The 20,759-nt window shown below is 42.2% G+C and overlaps 1 protein-coding gene across 2 annotated transcripts in view; it reads right to left on the reverse strand.

Moving 5' to 3' along the window:
* PDE1C (phosphodiesterase 1C) overlaps positions 1-20,759 on the reverse strand; it is a 278,378-nt gene that overhangs the window by 217,481 nt on the left and 40,138 nt on the right. For both annotated transcript variants that reach the window (XM_062625494.1, XM_062625500.1), the window contains exons 2-3: positions 14,304-14,354; positions 8,275-8,446 (exon numbers count right to left, since the gene is read on the reverse strand). In XM_062625494.1, the coding sequence (XP_062481478.1) occupies positions 8,275-8,446; positions 14,304-14,354 (223 nt within the window). The remainder of the gene's footprint in view (positions 1-8,274; positions 8,447-14,303; positions 14,355-20,759) is intronic.

Raw genomic sequence — 20,759 nt, forward strand, 5'->3', positions numbered from 1 at the left:
CCAGAGACAAGGACTTTACTCACAGGTTGATAAATCAGCTTCACAGTTCCCACCACAGAATCACAGGAATACTGAGACTGGAGGGGACCTCTGGAGATCATCTACTCCAATCCCCTTGCTCGAAGCTGTGTCAGCTACAGCAGGCTGCCCAGAACTGTGTTCAGTCACGTTTTGAGCATCTTCAAGGATGGAGACTCCACATGTTCCCCGGACAGCATGTGCCAGTGTCTGACCATCTTCACAGTTACAAAAATAATAGAATCCCAGACTGGTTTGTGTTGGAAGGGACCTTAAAGCTCATCCAGTTCCAACCCCCTGCCATGGGCAGGGACACCTTCCGCTAGAGCAGGTTGCTCCAAGTCCCATCCAACCTGCACTTGAACACTCCAGGGAAGAGGCAGCCATCCAAGCTATTTCAGGTCATGCCTTACCAACACCATCCTCAGATGCTCATAAAGTGCCTTGGCTACGTTAGAATCAGCACAAAGCAGTGGAGAATAAATGTAAGCTGTATGGATTCAAAGTCTGCAGACTGTACTGAGTTTTTGTTAAAGCCAGTGGGCATTCCTCAGCTGGGAATTTGCTGGATCTAGCCCAGGCCACTTTAAACGTATGATTTACCAGCATTACACATGATTCACTCATGATTCAGCAAAAACACTCTGCCATGTTTACCAGATTAATAACATTAATCAAGAAATAAACACATTTTGTTGTACAACCACTGTTTTGAAATATCAAGCCACATACTTAGTATGAAGGTGGTGAGACACTGGCACAGAGAAGCTGTGGCTGCCCCATCCCTAGCAGTGTTCAAGGCCAGTTTGGACAGGGCTTGGAGCAACCTGCTCTAGTGGACGGTGTCCCTGCCTGTGGTAGGGGGTTGGAACTCAATGAGCTTTAAGGTTCCTTCCAACCCAAACCAGTCTGGGATCCTCAACTGTGATACTCAACTGCAGTAAACCAATATAATGCCACAGAAGTCAACTGAGGTTTATGCCAATTAACAATTAACAACTCAGCCCACTTACACTACTAAACTCCAATTCTTTTACTCAAGTAAGGCTGACATTGCTGATAATTATGTTATGAGTAACTTTAAAACAATTTAGGAAGTGAAACAAACCTCAAAAGGAGGTACTGTGCCATAAGAGGAATCCAATTTTCTCAACATCTCATCTTCAGAATGAACAACACTCTTTGGAATTAGGGCAGACTTAATTATAACTGCTACAAGAAGCAGTAGTGCAACAAACATCTCTTTGATTCAGGAGTAGATACTAATGGTGACAATTATCTAACAAAAATCAATCTTGAGGCTCTATACTGGGAACAGAAACATCTTAGAAACTGCAAGTACAGATGCTCACACTGATTTAAACATGGCTTGCCCACATTATTTAGGAGAAAGGAAAAGAAGCTTCTGATAGTTTTCCTTCTTACAATAAACACTCTTCAACAGCTGTTATTTAAATAAAAAGAAAAAGAAGAACTTCAGGTCTGGTCTTTTTTTCAGCTGAGCTGAGAGAAAATTTGCTCTGACAAGGAACTTAAGAGCTCACGTGGAAGAGAAGACAGATCAGAAGTACATCTATAATAGAAGGAACCACAGGGCACAAGCAGGGTCCCAAAGCCCATACTTCTGCATCAATTTCCACACCTCAACATGAAGACCTTTCCACCAAAAGAAGACAGGAGATTGCTTTTGCCAGTAAGAACAGCACTGGCAGCAAATTTAGACTATAGGCCTGGTTTCAAAATAGCCTGAATCAATTTATAAAGTTTAGATCAATTTCTAAAGTTCAGCTGGAACCCAAGGAACACATGATAGTTTTAGCAGTCTTGCTGTGAACGCTTCGGTAGATTCAGATCCAAAAATTATTGGAACTAAAAATAAATGTCCCAATCTGCAAACCACAGACACCGTGACTCTGACATCAGTGAGTGCCTACTACTCGGATGGTGCGTGAACTTCCAAATGAGACCTTTCTATTACATAAAGGAGCTTTTAGAAATTGCCAGCAGGCAGCTTAACATGCATAAACCAGAGAAACATCAGCCATTAGCAAGTTCTGTGGGCAAGGGGTGTTGACAGCTGGCAGCAGCTTTACTCACCTAGATGTTGCTGTATACCTCCCAGGTCACTGGTAGGCCAGGCTGGGAGTTTTTGGCAAAAGCATTACCGGAAAAATACAATCATCAAAAAATCATTTTGCATAGGAAGGAAAACTGGCCAGAACCTTCATTGGAGACCAGAGTCAACAGACAGATACAGAAAGCAGGGGGTGCCAAATGGGGACACCAAGAACCTAGAGCCTGGTGGTAACACCATGCCCATGGGCATCGACAATTTGATCCCTTGGGTGGGTGACAACTGTAACAGGTATGGGGAATTCCAATGTATCCCAAGTAAATGGTTAGCATAGATTCTTTCCTGGGTTTCATTAAATAAATAAATAAATCATTCTGAAATTTCTATTTCAATGCATAAGTGGCCAGTATTTTCCCAAGACAGAATACAGTTCTCTGACTGTTGTACTCAATTAATTGGAGCTAAGCATCCCTTTCTCTTCCTCCTTCAAAGCTCTTCACATTAAGAAGAAATGCAGGACATTAGTGAAGCTTAAGCTTTTATCCATCAATCTTGAAATTACTTGTGATAATTTCATAACTGCTGTTGTTGTTACTCACTTCAAAATATTCATGATCTTACTTGCAGGTTTTGTGGTCCCAAAACCAAACCAAAACTGTCCCTGATTGGGCTGGATATAGAGGATATTTTACCACATCCTTTAGGAAACCAGTACAACATACCACTTTGCCTTCAACCAGCCATTTAAAAGTAGATGGAACTGTACAAGAATTTCCTTTAAGTTCCTTTTTAATGTGCCTTGCTTATGCAAATCAAAGAACTCAAGATAAAGCTTCAGCAACTGATTACTCAAAGAATTCTTTCACTCATCACAGTCTCTGACTGCCAAGAGTAAGAAAGCCACTATCTCATTTTATTATTGGTAATGAAATATATACTATGACAAGTCTTAATAACAGGATGAGCAACTTGCAGCCCAAGGGACATGCACAAACTGTCAGGACAATAGATCTGTTCCAGAACCTGCACGCCCTTCTCCCAAGTGCCCTTCAAGTACAGACCACAGGCTGGAGGAGCCGGCCACGCAGCCACTAGCCCCTTTCCGGTGCTATTTTGCCTGAAAACCGAGCTGCTCCTCCCCATTTCGTGGCACTCCATGTGAGTCATTTCACATCAGGAAATCTCTGCATGCACATAGAAAAAACCACGATGGCTTTAACAGATTTTCTCTCTCCTGTCCATTCCTTCTGTGGGACCATTTCTTATCCTACCATCAGTTTTCATTATGTAGGAAGTAATTACCTTTGATACATCTATCATCCTTTAAGCTACAGATCAAGTTCAGCTGTGTTTAAGAAGTTAATAGGAAGGCTGACTGAGAGGCAAACAGCAATTTCCTTAGGAAAAGGATAGCCAGGTTTCCTTAGGAAATTATGCCAACGGGAATTGCAAGGCATTCCAGTTTGGTACTAACATGCAGAGGCTATTAATCTCTCATGTGGAGATAACTAAACAGTGCATTATTAAACACTTCTTTACCAGGCAGACTGTCTTTAAATACATCTATTTTGCTATATACAACCCTCTGCCCACATCCAGTTTCTTCTGTAAACCTGCAGGGAAGACTGGGCTGGCACCTTCAGTAAGCCAAGCAACTGATCACAGCCCCTGGAACAGCCTTGTCCACACACGAGTGCTGCACAGACATCTGAGACTCACATGGTTGTACAGGTATACCATGTCTGGATTAAAAGCCATATCCACCCACTGCATGTGGTGGGGGCTAACACAGTCTGTGCCAAGAACTGGGCTGATCTGTATGCTTATAAAGACAGTACTGGAAGCCTTGCACAGCTGCTAAGCAGGTGTTCAAAGGTTATTACGACACAAGATTCAGATGACCTACATCAAGCAGAGAAGCATGGGCAAGGACAGGCACTGGTCAGCCCTCAAAGCAGGACTTCGTTACTACCTGGAGTTTGCTTATGCATGAATCTTCAGCTCAAGCTCATTCCCATTTGGGAAGTGGGTTTGTTCCCTGCCTTTCAGAGGCATGGCTCTGTTAAGGACACCCACAGTCCATGTGAATTTCTCAGCTTGGGTCTTTTGATGCGGCTGGTATTTTACAGGGACAGAATCGCTGGGTTTGCCTGTCATTAATAATACATCTATCCTGTGAAGAACAAGAACACTGTGATAGCCAAAAAAAAGAAAAGCAAGAGAGAAGTCCACTTCTATTTCAACTGCCTGAAAAAACACCTTCCCCTTGGACCCATGTGGGTATATGCAGCCTTTGAACTGTAACTGGCATAAATCTTTCTCCTCTCATCATCCCCCTCTGACTCATAAATCTCCATCTACAAGAAATGAGCACACAGCTCTCACAAAGTATAGCATGCACCTAGAAGGGAGGCAAAATTAAAAGAGAGAGACAAATTATGTGGGAGCCCATTTCCTTAATGAACAGAACACATTTCACTACTTATTCATCTCATTGAGTATCAATAAATAACAGGAATAAGCAACAGACTTGAATAAAACATGGATGAATTTAAGTTTAATGCAAGTAAAGTGTCTTATAATAAGTCTGGATTGAGAAAGATGTTGAGAAGGGTGGTTTTCAGAGACTGCTTACCTCCCCCTCTGACTTTCAGACATCACATATTAGCTTATGTAGCTACAGCTGAGCTTTGGTGCTGCCCAGAGAGCATCAACAGGGAGGGAGTAAAGGAGGAGTCCTGCAGGTCCCGCATATCTGCCATGTGACTGGAGATGGGCGCTTGGGGCTCTTGCAATGACTCAAGTAAAGCAGGAGAAAAGGCGGCTCATACTCCTTATTCCCACTGATGCCACCCTGACCCACACATGGTTGAGGCTCATGAGCTGACCCCCAGCACATGCTGCTGTGACTGAAGATTTTGCATTTGGAGCAATGTAGTTTCACCTCTATGTTGTAGCCCAAGTGGCCAGTCATTGGCAAGAGTTTACATCACACACAAGCAAACCAGAAACACAGAAGATTAGCTGCCAGCATGATTTAAAGCTCCCAAAGCAGAAAAGGAAAGCAAAGCAAACTGTCCTTGTGAAAATAAAGAAACTTTGCAGCTGGCATAGGAAAAGTAGCTGTTAAGGTAAGCAGGGGTGTTACCAGCCTCAAGCTAAAAGCTGGAAATACTTCAAAAGGTTTCAGAATAAGCCGCCATGCAAATCTTGAGCTCAAAACCACTGTGACTTTGAAGGAACTGCCTTTCTGGTGCCCTGGCCCTGGACCAGCATGGAAGGTCTCAGATGAGCATCTCCATTCTTCCCTGAACATCTCAGTCACTTTGTACCATGGAATCCCACTTGACACAAGACCCAGTGCAGCCACTACATCGCATAAGCACCACCACAGTCATATAAACCAATGCAGTGTCCCAGGTCTTCAGAATAACACTCCATCTCTCCCGTACATCAAAAACAAATGAGTCTAGAAGAAATCATAAAATCAGCGAATTTGGAAAAGACCTTCAAGATCATCAAGTCCAACCATTACCCCAGCACTGGCACGCCTTTTATATACATTGTATATATACAGTACAAAAATTGTATGAGAAAAATAATTGTATAAGAAAAATATAATAAGTGTATCAGAACACTTTTTAATTATGAAGAGATCATGCACTACACTTATTTGGGGTGCAGAGAAGAGGTTGGTGTCATTTGGCTGTTGCTTCACAACTTAAAGATAAATTACTATTGCAGGGAAAGTATGTCTGAAATGACTGAAATAACCACATTCCTCCTTTTATGTTTAAATGTGTTTCAAGCTCCTATCTCAATGCTGAACAAAATTGAACATTGATCTCTTCTCAATTTTCCAAGCTGCAGAACAGCAAGTACTGCACAGTAGAAAACGAGAGCTAATAGGAGAGGTGGCAACTGGGATTTCATGCTGCTTATGTGTATTCACATAAAAGGATACACAATTAGAAGGAAGTGTGACTCATTTGACACTGGAGAGACATCTTTTTAACTATGCATGAAAGGGATCATAGTGCCACACACTGCTCTAACAGCAGTGAATCACAAGCAGTAAGGGACATGCTGCATTTTACAGTTCATAGCAGTCATGTTCGAAAACAAGGCCTGGTTCTTCTCCCTGTAAAATCAGTTCAAACAAGGCCAACACTGGCCCTCAAACCCTCTGAGATTCAGCCACCAGATTACCAATGAAGACATTCTTGACTGGGCAACTTCTAAAGCTTGTTTCATTTCCCAAAAGGCAGCAGAGTAGCGAGATCTTCCATTGGTGTCTGGTAAACAAGGAAAGCACAACCAGGGAACCTCTGGCACTCAGACACGCCAGTCTCACTCTGTCAAAGAAGCAGTTGAAGGTCATGACCCACAAAAGACCCTGATGAATCAATCATGCAACCCATGGTATAAAAGATGGTACAGCCTCCTAAGCCCTAGTTAGCACCATGACATCAACAAGACCCCAAACTGAATAAAAACACTGCAGTGTTTTCATTTTCTGACACCTTCAGACAGTAATTGCAATGTACTCTCCTATCTTCCGCTCCTCTGCATAGCTCAAACACACAAGGGACTTCCTTTCTTTATAAATCTAGGCAGTTTCAATTTACTCTGTAATGACAATTTGTTTGGATTTCCAGATATAAAAGTCCCCACAAAATGTCACATCATACAGTAATGCAAATACTGATGAAATACAAAGGTTCGGTCATGTTTGTAAACCCTTTTAAACTGCATTAACAAAACTATTTTGCTACATTACATTTTCCAACTCATCAGTCTTCATGCCACATACAAGAGCACTTCTTCCAACAGTCACCCCTACTCACATAATCAAATCATGCCATTTGGAACACTGTGGCATTATGTTGTCATATAAAATGGTTGAAATTATCTTGACTATAGCAATGTAATGTTATGAGAAATGAAAGCTGAAGAAAAGTTAGACGTCTTGAAGTGGTAGATTTGAAATAGCAGAGACACAAAGCGTTGAAAAGCCATCAAATACCACAGGTCAGGTCATCATAAAAGGAGGATCCAGGTTCTGAAACACTTCTGCTGAATCATTTCAATGGAAGCATTAAAAAATGAAAATGCACTATGGAATTACAAGATTTATTTACACAGACTGACATAAACTCACTTTCTGGTCAATGTGTTTTTAAATGGCAAGCAGTATAAACAAAGTAGCTTAAATTACTACCTAATATAATGACTTAAATAAGTACCTTCAAAATAATGATTATATGAAGACTGAAATAAGAATGACAGACTGGGGTACAAGTAAAAAATACTGTAGTCAGAGAGATTTATCCAAAGCAAACCCCATTTTACACTTGCACACATGTGCACTTAGTATAAAAGAACACAGAGCATGGTTTTTCAAAGAGAACAACAAAGCTCAAAACCACTTGGAAAAGAAATCAATTCTGCCACTCTGCTTTTGCTACGACACCAGCTTCCACATTATGGTCAAGGATCCCCTGCATGCACACAGCTTCTTTTTCCACCTCATTCTGAGAAAACTGTTTTCAGAAAACATGCCTCCAAGAAACATTTGACAACTGTACATCCACATGATTAATAAACAAGAAAAAAACCCAGCAAGAGATACATCACACACTTTACAACACCAGCAATCACTTGCTTGCAAGCCCCTGGCCAGAACCCTTCTCCCTGACAGAATAAATTAATGCTAGATCATTCTCAAGACATTACACCAGCAGAAGTTTCAGCTTTCCCTTGCATCAATAAAACTAATCATCAGATCTAAAGTGCAAGTCTTCATCACTAAAACACTTTCAAATGAAACAATACCAACCTTCAAAGACATCTTCATATAACAAGCTGTCTTTCTTGACAGTTTTGGCTAGCTACAGACTTCATATCTGTCTATGAAGTCTTTCTTGACAGTTTTGGCTAGCTACAGTTTTGGCTAGCTACAGACTTCATATCTGTCTAGCCCATAATCATTTAGGAAGGCTAATCAAAGATGAGTCCAGCCAGTATTGCTTACAGACCTCTTTCTTTCACTCTTGTTCAGTATAAAGATATGCAGTATGGCAGAATCCTTTTGTATCTATATCTCCCACCAAACCCACACTGCAGACTCCATCTTAAAACAATAACCTCTAGAGGACAAAGTAAACTCATGTCAGTCAGACCTGAAAGATGTTTTCACCAACGCTTCAGGACTGTCCACTGGTGGTAGTTCATCTGCTAGAATTTCTTCAGGAGGTCTAGGGTCGTTGATGATGGTCGGCTTTGGCCTTTCCTTGAGGTTGCCGGTCAGCCCATCGATAATGGTGTTCCACAAGCAGTTTTGTGATTTAGAACCTGCAAAAACAGAGTGAGAAGGAAAATAAATTCATAAGCCTATCATCAGTCTCTCAGCAGTCTGGAAAAGAGAGATGATCTAGTCTTTTTGCTTTTGCATCACTACAGTTTGGGATTAAGCCCGAAAGCCTGAAATAAAGCTGAAAGTGGAAGCCAGCACCAACATTCAGGTCACTCCAAATCCAAGACTGTATTGCTTCCCATAAAAATATTTGATTACAGAACATGGAGTTGTCACATCTCAAGAAAAAAAATCCTCTCCACATTACATTTATATTATAGTTTAGCATGTATTGATATGGCTGCACTGTAAGATGAAGAGCTGATCAAAAACTAAAGTACCAAATCTACACAATATTTATTAATCATTGATTTTCTTAGACTAGAGTTAATAGTGGTTAAATTATAAAGCTATTGCTGAAGGACTGAAAACATACTTCTGTTGAAACATCAACTGTTCTCAGTAGACATTCACATGCCAAAATCTTTCTACAGATTATCTTTTCTACATTTATTTACAAGGATCAGCAAGTGCCTCTTGCACATCATTCAGAGAACCCATCCTCACCTCTAAGTCTAATTCCACTGACAGAGTACAATTCGCATCCTTCAGTCACATCTCCTCCCCACCTTTGGGGAAGAGAATATGTGACTTACTTCTTAAAACTGATGTATTTGTTTCATATTTTCAACAATTTCCAATAGCTTCTGAATAAATGAGGAAGTTCTGAAAATCACACTGACACTACCACACTGAACAGCTGTGGCACATTCTCACTTTAGAGCATTACATTATAGAATATACAAGGGTGAGTCAACAAATCCCGAGATGAGCAGCTCAGTACTGAAATACTGATCATTTCAACTAACAGACTTCCCACAATAGAGGTGCAGCAAGCATTAATCTTACTGGATTCCAAAGTACGAAGACATACTAGCTCTGTTAGTAGGCATTCTCCATGGGCTTTTTATCAATATACAAAAGGAGAGGAGGGATAAATCTGGTAAATGGGATATTTCTGTAGCCAGTAACTGAATTTTATAAGACACTGCACAGATAAGATTTTCAAATATTTTCCCAGCATTCAGATTTAATTATCCAACAGAGACAACTAAGAAGCAAGTAGTAGACCACACACATGGATTAATAAGGCTGACTTCTGTTGCAGCACACACCAAGTACATAAGAGGAAGACAAATAGAAGAAGTGTTATGCAATACATCCTGAGAATATGTCATGAGGAACTACTCTGTGAGAAGCTGATGCTTCTGATCCTGTTGATGCTGATGCTCCAGACAGGTAAAGGCAGCCTTATTTTCTGGTTGTCCTAAATGCCTTGTTTTCACATTGCCTAAATAATGCAAAGACAGAAGACCTGGAAGATGCTACCTATCTCCTCCATTCCAAAATAATTTTCAGACTATTTCTCAGCTAATCAGGAAATCTCCATACTCATAGGCTTCTCCAGAAAACCATGCAACATCAATACATATTTATCATTCAAGGGCTTGAGATGTTACGGCAACAGACTCACAGACTGGTTTGGGTTGGAAGGGACCTCAAACATCATCTAGTTCTAACCCCCTGCCACAGGCAGGGACACTTTCCACTACAGCAAGTTGCTCCAAGCCCCGTCCAGCCTGGCCTTAAACGCAGACAGGGATGGGGCAGCCAAAGTTTCTCTGGGTAACTACACATGCTGTCACTACATGTCCTTGTAAAACTTCCCCCCTCCAGGTTTCTTGCAGCTCCTTTAGGCACTGGAGCTGCTCTAAGGTCTCCTCTTAAAGAGCCTTCTCTTCTCCAGGATGAACCAGCCCAGCTCTCTCAGCCTGCCTTCAGAGCAGACCTGCTCTAACCCTCACGGCATCTCCATGGCTTCCTCTGGACTCACTCCATCAGCTCCACATCCCTCTTGTGCTCGTGCCCCAGAGCTGGACACAGGACTGCGGGGGGGAGGTCTCACCAGAGCAGAGTAGGGGGGAGACAGAATACCCTCCTTCAACCTGCTGGTCATGCTCCTTTTGATGCAGCCAAGCAGACAGTTGGACTGTAACCACACACTGCCAGATCACGGTGAACTTTGTTCTTTAAACCACCACCCAAATTTCCCAAGTTCCTTACTTTTACTTGAGAAGGTAAGCAATTGTTTTCCAATTCTATATTGGGAAATATAGAAGGTGTAAGAGTTTTAAGTTATCTGACCATACCAGCCACTTGTGATAGAGCCAAAAAGATTGTAATTCCCTATAATACGTTGAGGGGACCATTTCTTTTGAAGAGTGCTCAGCACAGTTGGAAACAGAAGTTTACCCATCAAGAATGAAAATTCAGTTGTCAACCAGCCATGTACGCTGTACACTAAAGCAGGAGAGCAGGATAGCAACACTTACAGGAACAAGCTGCTGAGGGCTATCAAAATCATATTGTGTTGAAAAGAGGCTCTCTGAAGCCATTTCAACTGGTGAGATTTTCCCCTGAAATCACCGCAAGGAATCTGCTGAGCTTCCTAAACAAGCACCTCCTCCCTGTTTCCTCAGCTGTACCCTTTCTTTTATTCCAGAAGCCCTCCAGCTTGTCATGCACAGGCCAACTCCATGGTGCAGGAAAAAGACACATTAGCCTTTCTCTACACTTACTAGATACAAGCAGCTCACTGTTTGCACTTCCACTGAAAACCAATAGTGGCAGGTTAACTAATTGCCACTGAGAAAACCATACAATCACTCACATGGAACCTTTTCTTCCTTTCTTTTTTCTTAAGAAAAAAAATGGAAGAAAATCAAACACTTGTGTCAGCACATACAGTTGTTTTCCTATGGTCTCTGCACCTACACCCGTACCTTTTCCTCTCAACTGGGTATCCATCCATCTAAGCTGTAGGCACAGATCTACTTGGCTTTTACAAAGATCAATAGCAGCCATGGTGTGTGCCATGCCCACCTAATCAGTGTTCAGCCTGCCCTCAGCTATGCTCAGCTGAGGGGAATTAGGCAAATAATTGATTTACTTACCAGGTCTGCCTGAGCTGACACAAGCCAGGAGCTTCCAGCTGCATGAAAAGCTGAAAGCCTGATGAATTTACACCTCCACAAACACTGATGGCACCTTGGTACTCATAGCAAGATGACATAGCAAGATACCAGGCACATTAACTGCTGCTAAAGGCAGGAGTACCCTCTTAAATTCAAAGTCTCTTAAATGGACTGGAATTTGCCATTTAGGAGTACAGGAGATTGGGTTACCCTAACATTGGAATCAATAACACTTAATTTTCATTTCAAATCCTTGTGAATAGGTGTAAACATTTGCAAAAATGCTTCTCCCTGATTTTACTGTCAAAGATGATTAAAGCTGAGCTAGAGGCAAAAGCAAAATAGGTCTAGGTGCTACAATTTAGAAAGCAGAACTCTGCTTAAAGAATCTGTGAGTAGGTATTCAAATACCTTCATCATACAGCCTGAATATATTCTTTAGCTGCAAGCCACCGATAACTATACAGCTACCATTCCCATTGCCTCACTTAACACCAGCAGCCTTTCCCTCCTTGTGCATGAACTAAAGGGGAAACAACTACATGCTCCAGAAAGCTGCAAACAACAGTCAGGATGGACAAGACTCATGTGGCTTTCAGTAGGTGATGTCCAGTTGCCTGCACAGGTAAATAAGGTCAGCCAAAATGGGTATGGTTTGTTAAGTGTTCAAGGACACCCCAGCTGGGATCCCACTGAAATCTCTGAAGGTTCTACTATTGAGTGTAATAGTAAAGCACAGCCATTGCAGAGCAATGGAAATCCTGCTCTATGTTGTGAAGATGAAGTTAATAATTGCCTCTGAATTAATCATTCGAGTGAATGCAAAAGGCACAATCCAGGAAGATACCCAGTCTCTGGTCTGTGACTCAGACACAAGGCTAACAACAATTATCCTCTGCAACTTCAGTTACTGCTTGGATCCTTGTCCTCAAATGCTGCAGCTTTTCCTGACGTTCAGTCAGGATGTTTCTGAATGCTCGATCTGCACTCTACTGTTTGATCAATGAAACATGGTGTGGTAGAGTAGGTTATAGTACTCTCAGCACAGATTTGGGCATCACGTTAGCACAGCACATGCCTCAGACATTTCTCTCCTTTCCATAACACAGTTCTCATTCTAATTTTCCTTCCCATTGCCACAGAGTTGTCACCTTATACTGCTCATGACTGCATAGTCATCATTAATGACACCCTATGAGAAACTAGCTGGATCATTAAACCCTTAACCTGACTCCTAGATCCCTAAATTTAACTCCTAACAGTGAAGGTGTGGTTTACACTTTGAATTATCTCCCTTCATCCCTATGTTATGCCTCCGTGACTATTTCCCAAACAGGCTTACCTAAGTGGTCCTCTCTGCATTGCACTTCTGTTACTCTCAAATGGCCTTGATCTCACCTCCACACTTAATCCCATGCAGCACTGGGTCCTACGACAAGGCCTTACAAGGGGGTTTCCTGCGCTTTCATTCAGCTGATAGCCATGCGCTGGTCTGTTCTCTTCCATGTAATGCCAGGCACCCCTAACTCTGCAAACAAGGCTTGGCTGCATGGTTGAGAGTCAAGATTATCAAGCAGGAACAGACCCTGGTTGTTGCTGGGTCTCAGAGCTGCACCCAACACACATTCACCAAAAGTCAAGATCTTATGGATGTCAGAATCAGAATTGGAAAGCCAGCTCAGTTTCAAATGTCATGACATTACACTTGGCCCACTTGTCAGGCAGTATTGCAGCATGAAGGCCTTGTAACCCAAATGTCCAGGAGTAAACAGTACTTGGGCTGAATCTTCTGTGTACCTACTACTCAGGAGCCAATGGACAAAAAGCTGGTGATAACAAACTTGAAAGTGTTTGCAGTTACAATTACATTTTTATCCTCTGTGATTTCCTTTGCCATATGAATTTTGAGGGCTGAACCAGGCAGGACCAGCCCCTTTTTAAGCTTTAGTGTCTACAACATGAAGGAAAAGAAACCCTAAATAAGGAATGACAGTACAATTTTCTTTCAGTTGTTTCCATTCTGCTCCATCCCACTGTAATTCACTACATGCAACAGATTTCGTAGCCACAGAAGTTCCTTCTACATCACGCACCTTAGCTACCTATGTGAGGTATGGCATGCTCAGAGTGCCATCCTGTGACTGTGTGAAATACTGCACCATAGACGGAAACTGCTGTTTTGATCTGCAGCGCCCATGATGATGGCAACTGCCATCATGGAGAAAGGGATTTTTCCCCACTAAGTGGTCACAAATCATCATGAAACTGTGCGTGCATTAAGAACAGGATTTCCTATCTTCGCCCTCAGTCCTACATACTTAGTTACATGCATCTTTAATAATTCATATGGTCAAAAGTCACGGCCAGTTGGTGCTACATTACCAGCTGCATCCCTTCATTTGCTTCAAACCTGGGTCGCTTATTTCAAATCCCAAGCCATACCTTTAGTTCCTAACCTTACTGTGTGAAGCAAAAAGTGATGGAGGAGCCATCAGTAAGGTTTCATTCCATTTTTCATAGGCTACTTCAAAGGCTTGACTCAAACCTCTTTATAGCCACTACAGTCAAGTTCATTTGACTTTCTGACACTTAATTGTTATAGCTTCTTATTCTTGAAACAACAGTAAGGCCACAAAGCCTTTCATCCTTTGCATTTGCATCACCTCTGTTCAACAAGACAACTTCTGTAATTGACTTTTCCAACTAAGTACAATGAACTGCAATAACAGGGCAGCCAGAATATAAGATTAGAAGACTTAGTAAATGTGTTTTCTACAGTAGCTACAGAAATCAACCAGTTTAAATAAGAAAAGCTACTTACGGGCGAATCGGGAGAGTGGTCGTGCATTTTTGTCACCTGTTTCGTTCGCAACTGAAAGCAGAAAATACAGAGAAACAAAAAGCATTACATTTAAATGTTACATTAAGATTAATGATAATACCAACTCCCATGCATTTAAAGAGTAACAGCAGTTGAATATATATGTACAGGTGTATACACATATAGATAATACTTGGTTTAATCCCACCAAATATATTACTTTGCATGTTTGTCCGTCTGTTGGTTCAGTTTGGCTTTCAGAGTCAGTAGGGCACCTGCAAACCTTGCCCTGCCCACATAAAAACTGAATCATGTAATTGCCCAACATTCAAGCACTAGCCCTTAATGGTACGTAGCAATATATGATTGCAGTCATATCCTTACAAATCCTATTTTACGTTGGACTTTTTCCCAAGTCCTAAATAAAATGTAATTTTTCCCATTTGCATTAGTGATTACAGCAAGAAAAAAAAGTAAGATTATTCCACCTAAATAGAGAAATGCACTAGTAATTTTGGAAGCCCAGAGAATAATTTAATAGCAAATTAAATGAAATTCAAGAATCTGTGCAAAGGAATCTTCTGACATTTGGAACTGCATACAGATATCACCAAGGACAAAACCAACCCCATACAAAACCTGCTTTTTTTCTGCCTCAGATTCATACTGGTATAGCTCAACAGTTCTGTGACTCAGCAGCATGCATTCAGTCAAGAGCATAAACAACTCTTTGGGGTTTTCACAATATTAAACTCAGCTGTAAAAAGAGCGTTATCAGAAAGAGGAATTACCATCCATGACTTTCTTTTTTGTAGCTAGAATAATGATGAGGAACAGCATTGATGGGCACACAGGGAGGAAGCCAGGTTGGACAAGGCATGGGTCTAGTGGAAGGTGGCCCTGCCAGTGGCTGGGGGGTGGAACTGGATGGATGAGCTTTAAGGTCCCTTCCAACCCAAACCATTGTCTGATTCTAAGTGCAATTCTTTGCTTTCTTTCAAAATGCTGTTTTCCAGAGACAAAACCAACCAAGCTAAGGAATTCCAAAGGATGCAAAATATGACCAGAACCAAGACTCACAGATTCCTATCAAAATAACTAAAAAAAACCCTGACTTTTGAAGCCGAAAAAGATTTTTTATGAAATTCAATTCTTCTGACAAGTCTTAAGGTTGTAGGTTTAAGTTTGACTTCATTTAAGAGCCATATCCAGTGTCACTCCAGCTTTCCCCCCTTGCTCTCCAATCTTTACCCGGTGATTAAGGTGGCTCTGGCACTCGCTTTAGCGAACAGAGAGACGTATCTAACAAATCACTGCCTCATTTTGCTCCCATTAGCCAGTAGATGGTGCCGTTAAAACACTGGTGCCTCTCTATCAGCCTGGGGAACTAGCTAGAGCGCGAGCCTTGAGGTCCCCCTGGTCCTACAAGACACCCTCCCTTGAGTCCACCCCAGGCACCTGCAGCACAAACCGCAGCCAAATAAGCTCTCCCGGGATATCATGTGCAGAGACATCGGAGTGACTGCACGGTTACGCAGGTCCTGAGCAGTGCATAGTTTGAGAGTCAAATCTGGCTCTACATGAGGTGATGGCATGGTGGAGAGGCAGCAGCATTCTTCATGGGGCAGGGATCTAAACAGCTGGACCCAGTGAAATCAAGAACCATGCCAGAAAACACTGCTACAGCCAATCTGCAAAGGTCAAGCAGCCAGGCTTTGTCTTTAACTCAGTGATGACAGCTTGAAGAGGGTAAGCAGAGATCACCTACAGGACTGGTCCCTTTTGTGGTCTTATGTAGCTCTCTGTATCGCAGCAGAGCCTGGGCAAATTCATAGTATGTACTGATATTCAAATTGGGGTATCAAGTGAACTATTAGATCAAAGAGGAAAGAGCCTGCTAAGGGCCTTTTAACTGCACTATTAAGTATATCCTCCACTCCGGTGGCAGAAGGCACTCCCTGGTCACCAGGGGCTTCAGGTACACACGAGGTTTCCCCTTTGTGCCACCCTCCAGCAGGATGCTGCAACAAGAGCACTGCACCCAGCATCTGTGTTTGGGCAGCTCAGCTCCCCGACTGGCAGCATCCAACAAAACAGATGTTTTTAACCCACTCGGAAATACGCCTTTCCCACCTCCAGGCTTTGCACAGGTTTGTTGTCGGTTGTCAGCGCTTTCCAAACATCAGATGGTGTCACATACAGAGCAACACCCATCCATCTGCTACACAGCCATACAAAGCAAAGGTGCAGGCAGAACAGTGAAGCAATGAGCAGGACAGAGAGTACTGGGGATGCTAAACCTGCATGCCTAGCAATAATCCTGGTACCAGCGAGCCAACTGCTCTCTGGGAACTGCCTGGGACCAAAGAGGTGAGATCGCAGGTTTGTTTGGCCCTGCAATCAAAAGCAGAAAGATTCAGAGGCAAAGAGCATGTCTGTGTTTGGTCTGCGTGAAAATCTCGGAAGGTTTTACTTGATGCAGTTTTTACTGTGGAAAATCTGCATATATATATATATGTATATACAGACGCACACAGCCATCTTAATGGAGTCTTTGGAAAGACACAGAACTAACAGACCTACGTACATGACACATGTAAATGAGAAGGCTTTTTCTCCAGATGGCCCAAAACCTTCTCAACCCTCTGTTTACTCAAGTTTACTCAAAAAGTAATAAACTTTTGGCAGAAAGGAGGTATGGCAGGGGGGTGGAACTGGATGATCTTAAGGTCTTTTCCAACCCTAACTACTCTATGAACTAATGAAGCTGGAAAAAAAAGCCAGACCTCTGAGGACACAAGTCACAATCCACACCAAAGATGAGTTCTGGTACTTCCAAAGATTTCCTGTACCACTGTGTATTCATTATGCTTATTCTCCAGGTAAACTCTACCCTTGTATGCTGAAGTCTCAGCTGTTTTCCTCATTAGATGAGACTGTCAGCATGCAAACTGCAGGTATTCACTTCCCTCTCTTCAGCTTCCATCCACCATTTTCTAATTATCTTTTTTTTGTATACTAAACCACACACATGTGAAGTTACTTTGTATTCTAACCTTGGTGAAGGGTATAGCAAAATGCAGGCAGCTTGCAACTCCTGTTCCTTCAGAAAGACAGTCACAACAAGCAGGAGGCTCCGTCCTGTAATCATCATGTTAGACCAAAACACTCATGCACTGACCACATAGACAACAATTTCTCCATTCCAATAGTATTATGTTGTATCATAACTATGGAACTATGTATCGTAACCTGGAACTCTCAAAAGCCTCTTGCTGCAATTATATCTTCAAAGACATGATGAGTACTTTGATTAACATGGATCACTCACATGCAAGTTCACTGCTTCATATTTTAGTGTCTGCCCTGTTCAACCATTTCCTCCAGCTTGCCACTTCTTCCTAACAGAAGGTATTGATTTCACCAGTCACCCCCTCAGCCAATTTAGCTTTCAAAGATCCTTTGTCAAACTTCTAGCACAACGCAAAGAAAAACATAGCACTTCTTAGTATTGACTCATCAACACTGACAGACATTAGCACATCATCTATATTTTGCCATGACAGTGAAAAAAGAAAGCCAGGTATTTTTTACCCACCATTAAATACATTATTTCAAGAAGACTTTTTCTGCCTTTTAAAAAAAAAAAAAAAGTGCAGATGAGCTCAACTATGTATTGCACACTGCTAGTACATTTGTCAACATTCAAAAAAGGACATTAGATAAGGTGAACACAGATATGTAGATAAATTTGCATGGAATTATAAAATCACAGGATCATAGAAAAGGTTGGAAAAGGCCTTTAAGATCATTAAGTCCAACCATTGCCCAGCACTGCCAAGGCCACCACTAACCCATGTCACTGAGGGCCTCCTCTACACGGTATGTCCAGCACTGCCCTGGGCAGCCTGTTCCAATGCCTGAGCACCCTTTGGGGAAGAAATTGTTCCTCATCTCCATCTAAACCTCCCCTGGTGCAGCTTGAGGCCATTTCCTCTTGTCCCATTCCTTGTTCCCTGGGAGCAGAGAGCAGCCCCCTCCTGGCTCCATCCTTCTGTCAGGCAGCTGTAGAGAGTGATAAGGTGCCCCAGAGTCTTATCTTCTCCAGACTAAACTCCCCAGATCCCTCAGCCACTCCTTCTCAGACCTGTGCTCTGAATAAACTCTTCTTCTTTTTCTTTTCTTTCTTTTCCTTTCCAATGCCACATATTTTGAACAGTATACCTGCTTGCCCGAACATACAATCATCTGGTAATCATTTCCTTTAAAACTCAGGAGAATAAAAGACAGTACTAAGCCAACTGTGCCTGTCTAGCTTACACAGGCAAATCAAAGCGAGAGCCTTTCTGTAAAGTCTAGAGTTTTGCTCTCAAAGACTCTAAAGCCATTAGATGCCTTATAAACTTATCAAGCTCCATCTTTAAAGTAGCTTGGTTTTACGCTTACCTAGCTTTCGAGACTTTGCCAGAACCTGATTGCAGGATCAGTCATGACCTAACATTTAATTTGTATCAGTTTATATCAATTTGTTCTTGTGCCAGCAATCCCTCTAAGCTGAAGTATTTATTTTTTCCTGGTGTTTAATCCTTCTGTGACTTGGGCACAGGAGGACTGAATTTCCCCTTTCCACCATCATTCTGTGGGCTAAACACATCATGATTATCTGGTTTTGCCTTAGAAAACAGGTATGTTCATACCCCTCCCCATCCTTATTGAGCCTCTTCGGGGTTGATTCATTTTCCCACGGGTACCACACACAAATGTTAAGATGCTTTATTCTTGCCTGGTCTCTCATCAGTTGTGAGCTTTGACACCCCCTCATACAATTAACAGGCTCTTAGATCCTAGTAGAAGTTTTTGTTATTAAGTCCTCATCTGTATGATCTTTCAGTCCATACTCCCTAATTTCAGCCTTTGTTGTTAACCTAATCCGCTAGGTCACATTGATCTCATTATGAGATAATTCAGATCTCCCCTGTACTGTTTTGTCTCAGCAGCAGTTACCAGAGCTTTCCTTTTTTCTGTGTTGCAGTCATTAACAAAATTCTTATACAAGATCAATCCCACACAAGGATCTGAAGCACAACAGTACTGAAGGCAGGCTTTCCTGGTGGCTTCCTGACCCACAGAGAAGCTAAGGTTGCTCATAAGAACACCTATTCTTGTGGTATTATGAGCCCAATAAAGAGATCAGAAAACTCTCAGACCAAACAAATAATGCCTCATAATGAGGAAAATTCTGCTTCTGAGAGATTTTATCCAGCACTACATAAATTGCAAGCCAGTGTGCACATTACTGATGTGCACTTAAGTAGATTAATGGTTTAATGAGCGCTTAGAGTTCATCCAGTTCCAACCCCCTGCTATGGGCAGGAACACCTTCCACTAGAGCAGGATGCTCCAAGCCCCATCCAACCTGGCCTTGAACACTGCCAGGGATGGGGCAGCCACAGCTCCTCTGGGCACCCTGTGCCAGCGCCTCAGCACCCTCACAGGGAAGAGCATCTGGCTAACAGCTCATCTCGATCCCCTCTGGCAGGTTAAACCCATTTCCCCTTGTCCTGTCCCTGCAGGCCCTTGTCCAAAGCCCCTCTCCAGGTTTCTTGTAGCCCCTTTACATACTGGAAGACTATTGTAAGGTCTCCCCTTAAGGAGCCTTCTCTTCTCCAGGCTGAACAAGCCCAGCTCTCTCAGCCTGTTTTCATAGGAGAGGGGTTATTCAAGCCCTTCCAGAGTCAGTTATCTAGAGTTTTCTAGTGTTGTATCCCAGTACCATGCAGGAAATGCCAGAACTTCATATGATTTGAAATGCTCATGCTGTAAACATCAACAGCACAGGCAGGATAAACATACCCTATAAAACAAATCAGTAGGATCACAAAGTTACAAGAATACACAGCAGCCTTTCCTGATAAAAAATACTGGATGATTTGACTGTCTCTCTCAAGATTCTAATTAGTTACTACAATTAAGAAATCAATGACACAGACGGAAAAAGCACAATATGTGTCTCTTGGATGTACTCTGAAGATCAAAAAACACATTCAAAACAAGAGCTGTTTCAAAATACTTCTGGAAGGCAGGAAACTGCAATCTTCACTTCCAAGTAACAACCAAGAAGCATACGCCACCCAGCATTTCCTGAAATAACTCCTAATGGATTTTTGTTGCTGCTGTTTGCCTGGCAACAGCACTGCACACCAAACATTGTCCTTCTTCATTAACTGGAGAGGAGCACCGCACACAACAGATGACTCATTTTCCTTATAAAAGGATCCTTACACTGTAGGCTGTTTGCATCTGTGATGGCAAAGTTGCTTCAGACTGATGGCTTGATCTTTGAGCCTTGCATAGGATTTTGCCACAGGAAACATAGCAAAACTGGATGAACCCAAAGGAATTCCAAAATCCACGCTTCTCACTTGCTTTTTTCCAAACTTGTGCAGATGTTCAAAG

Source organism: Pezoporus occidentalis, unplaced genomic scaffold, assembly GCF_034315485.1.
Source record: "Pezoporus occidentalis ecotype Australia unplaced genomic scaffold, CSIRO_AGI_Poc_V1 ctg28, whole genome shotgun sequence".
Classification (NCBI taxonomy): Eukaryota; Metazoa; Chordata; class Aves; order Psittaciformes; family Psittacidae; genus Pezoporus; species Pezoporus occidentalis.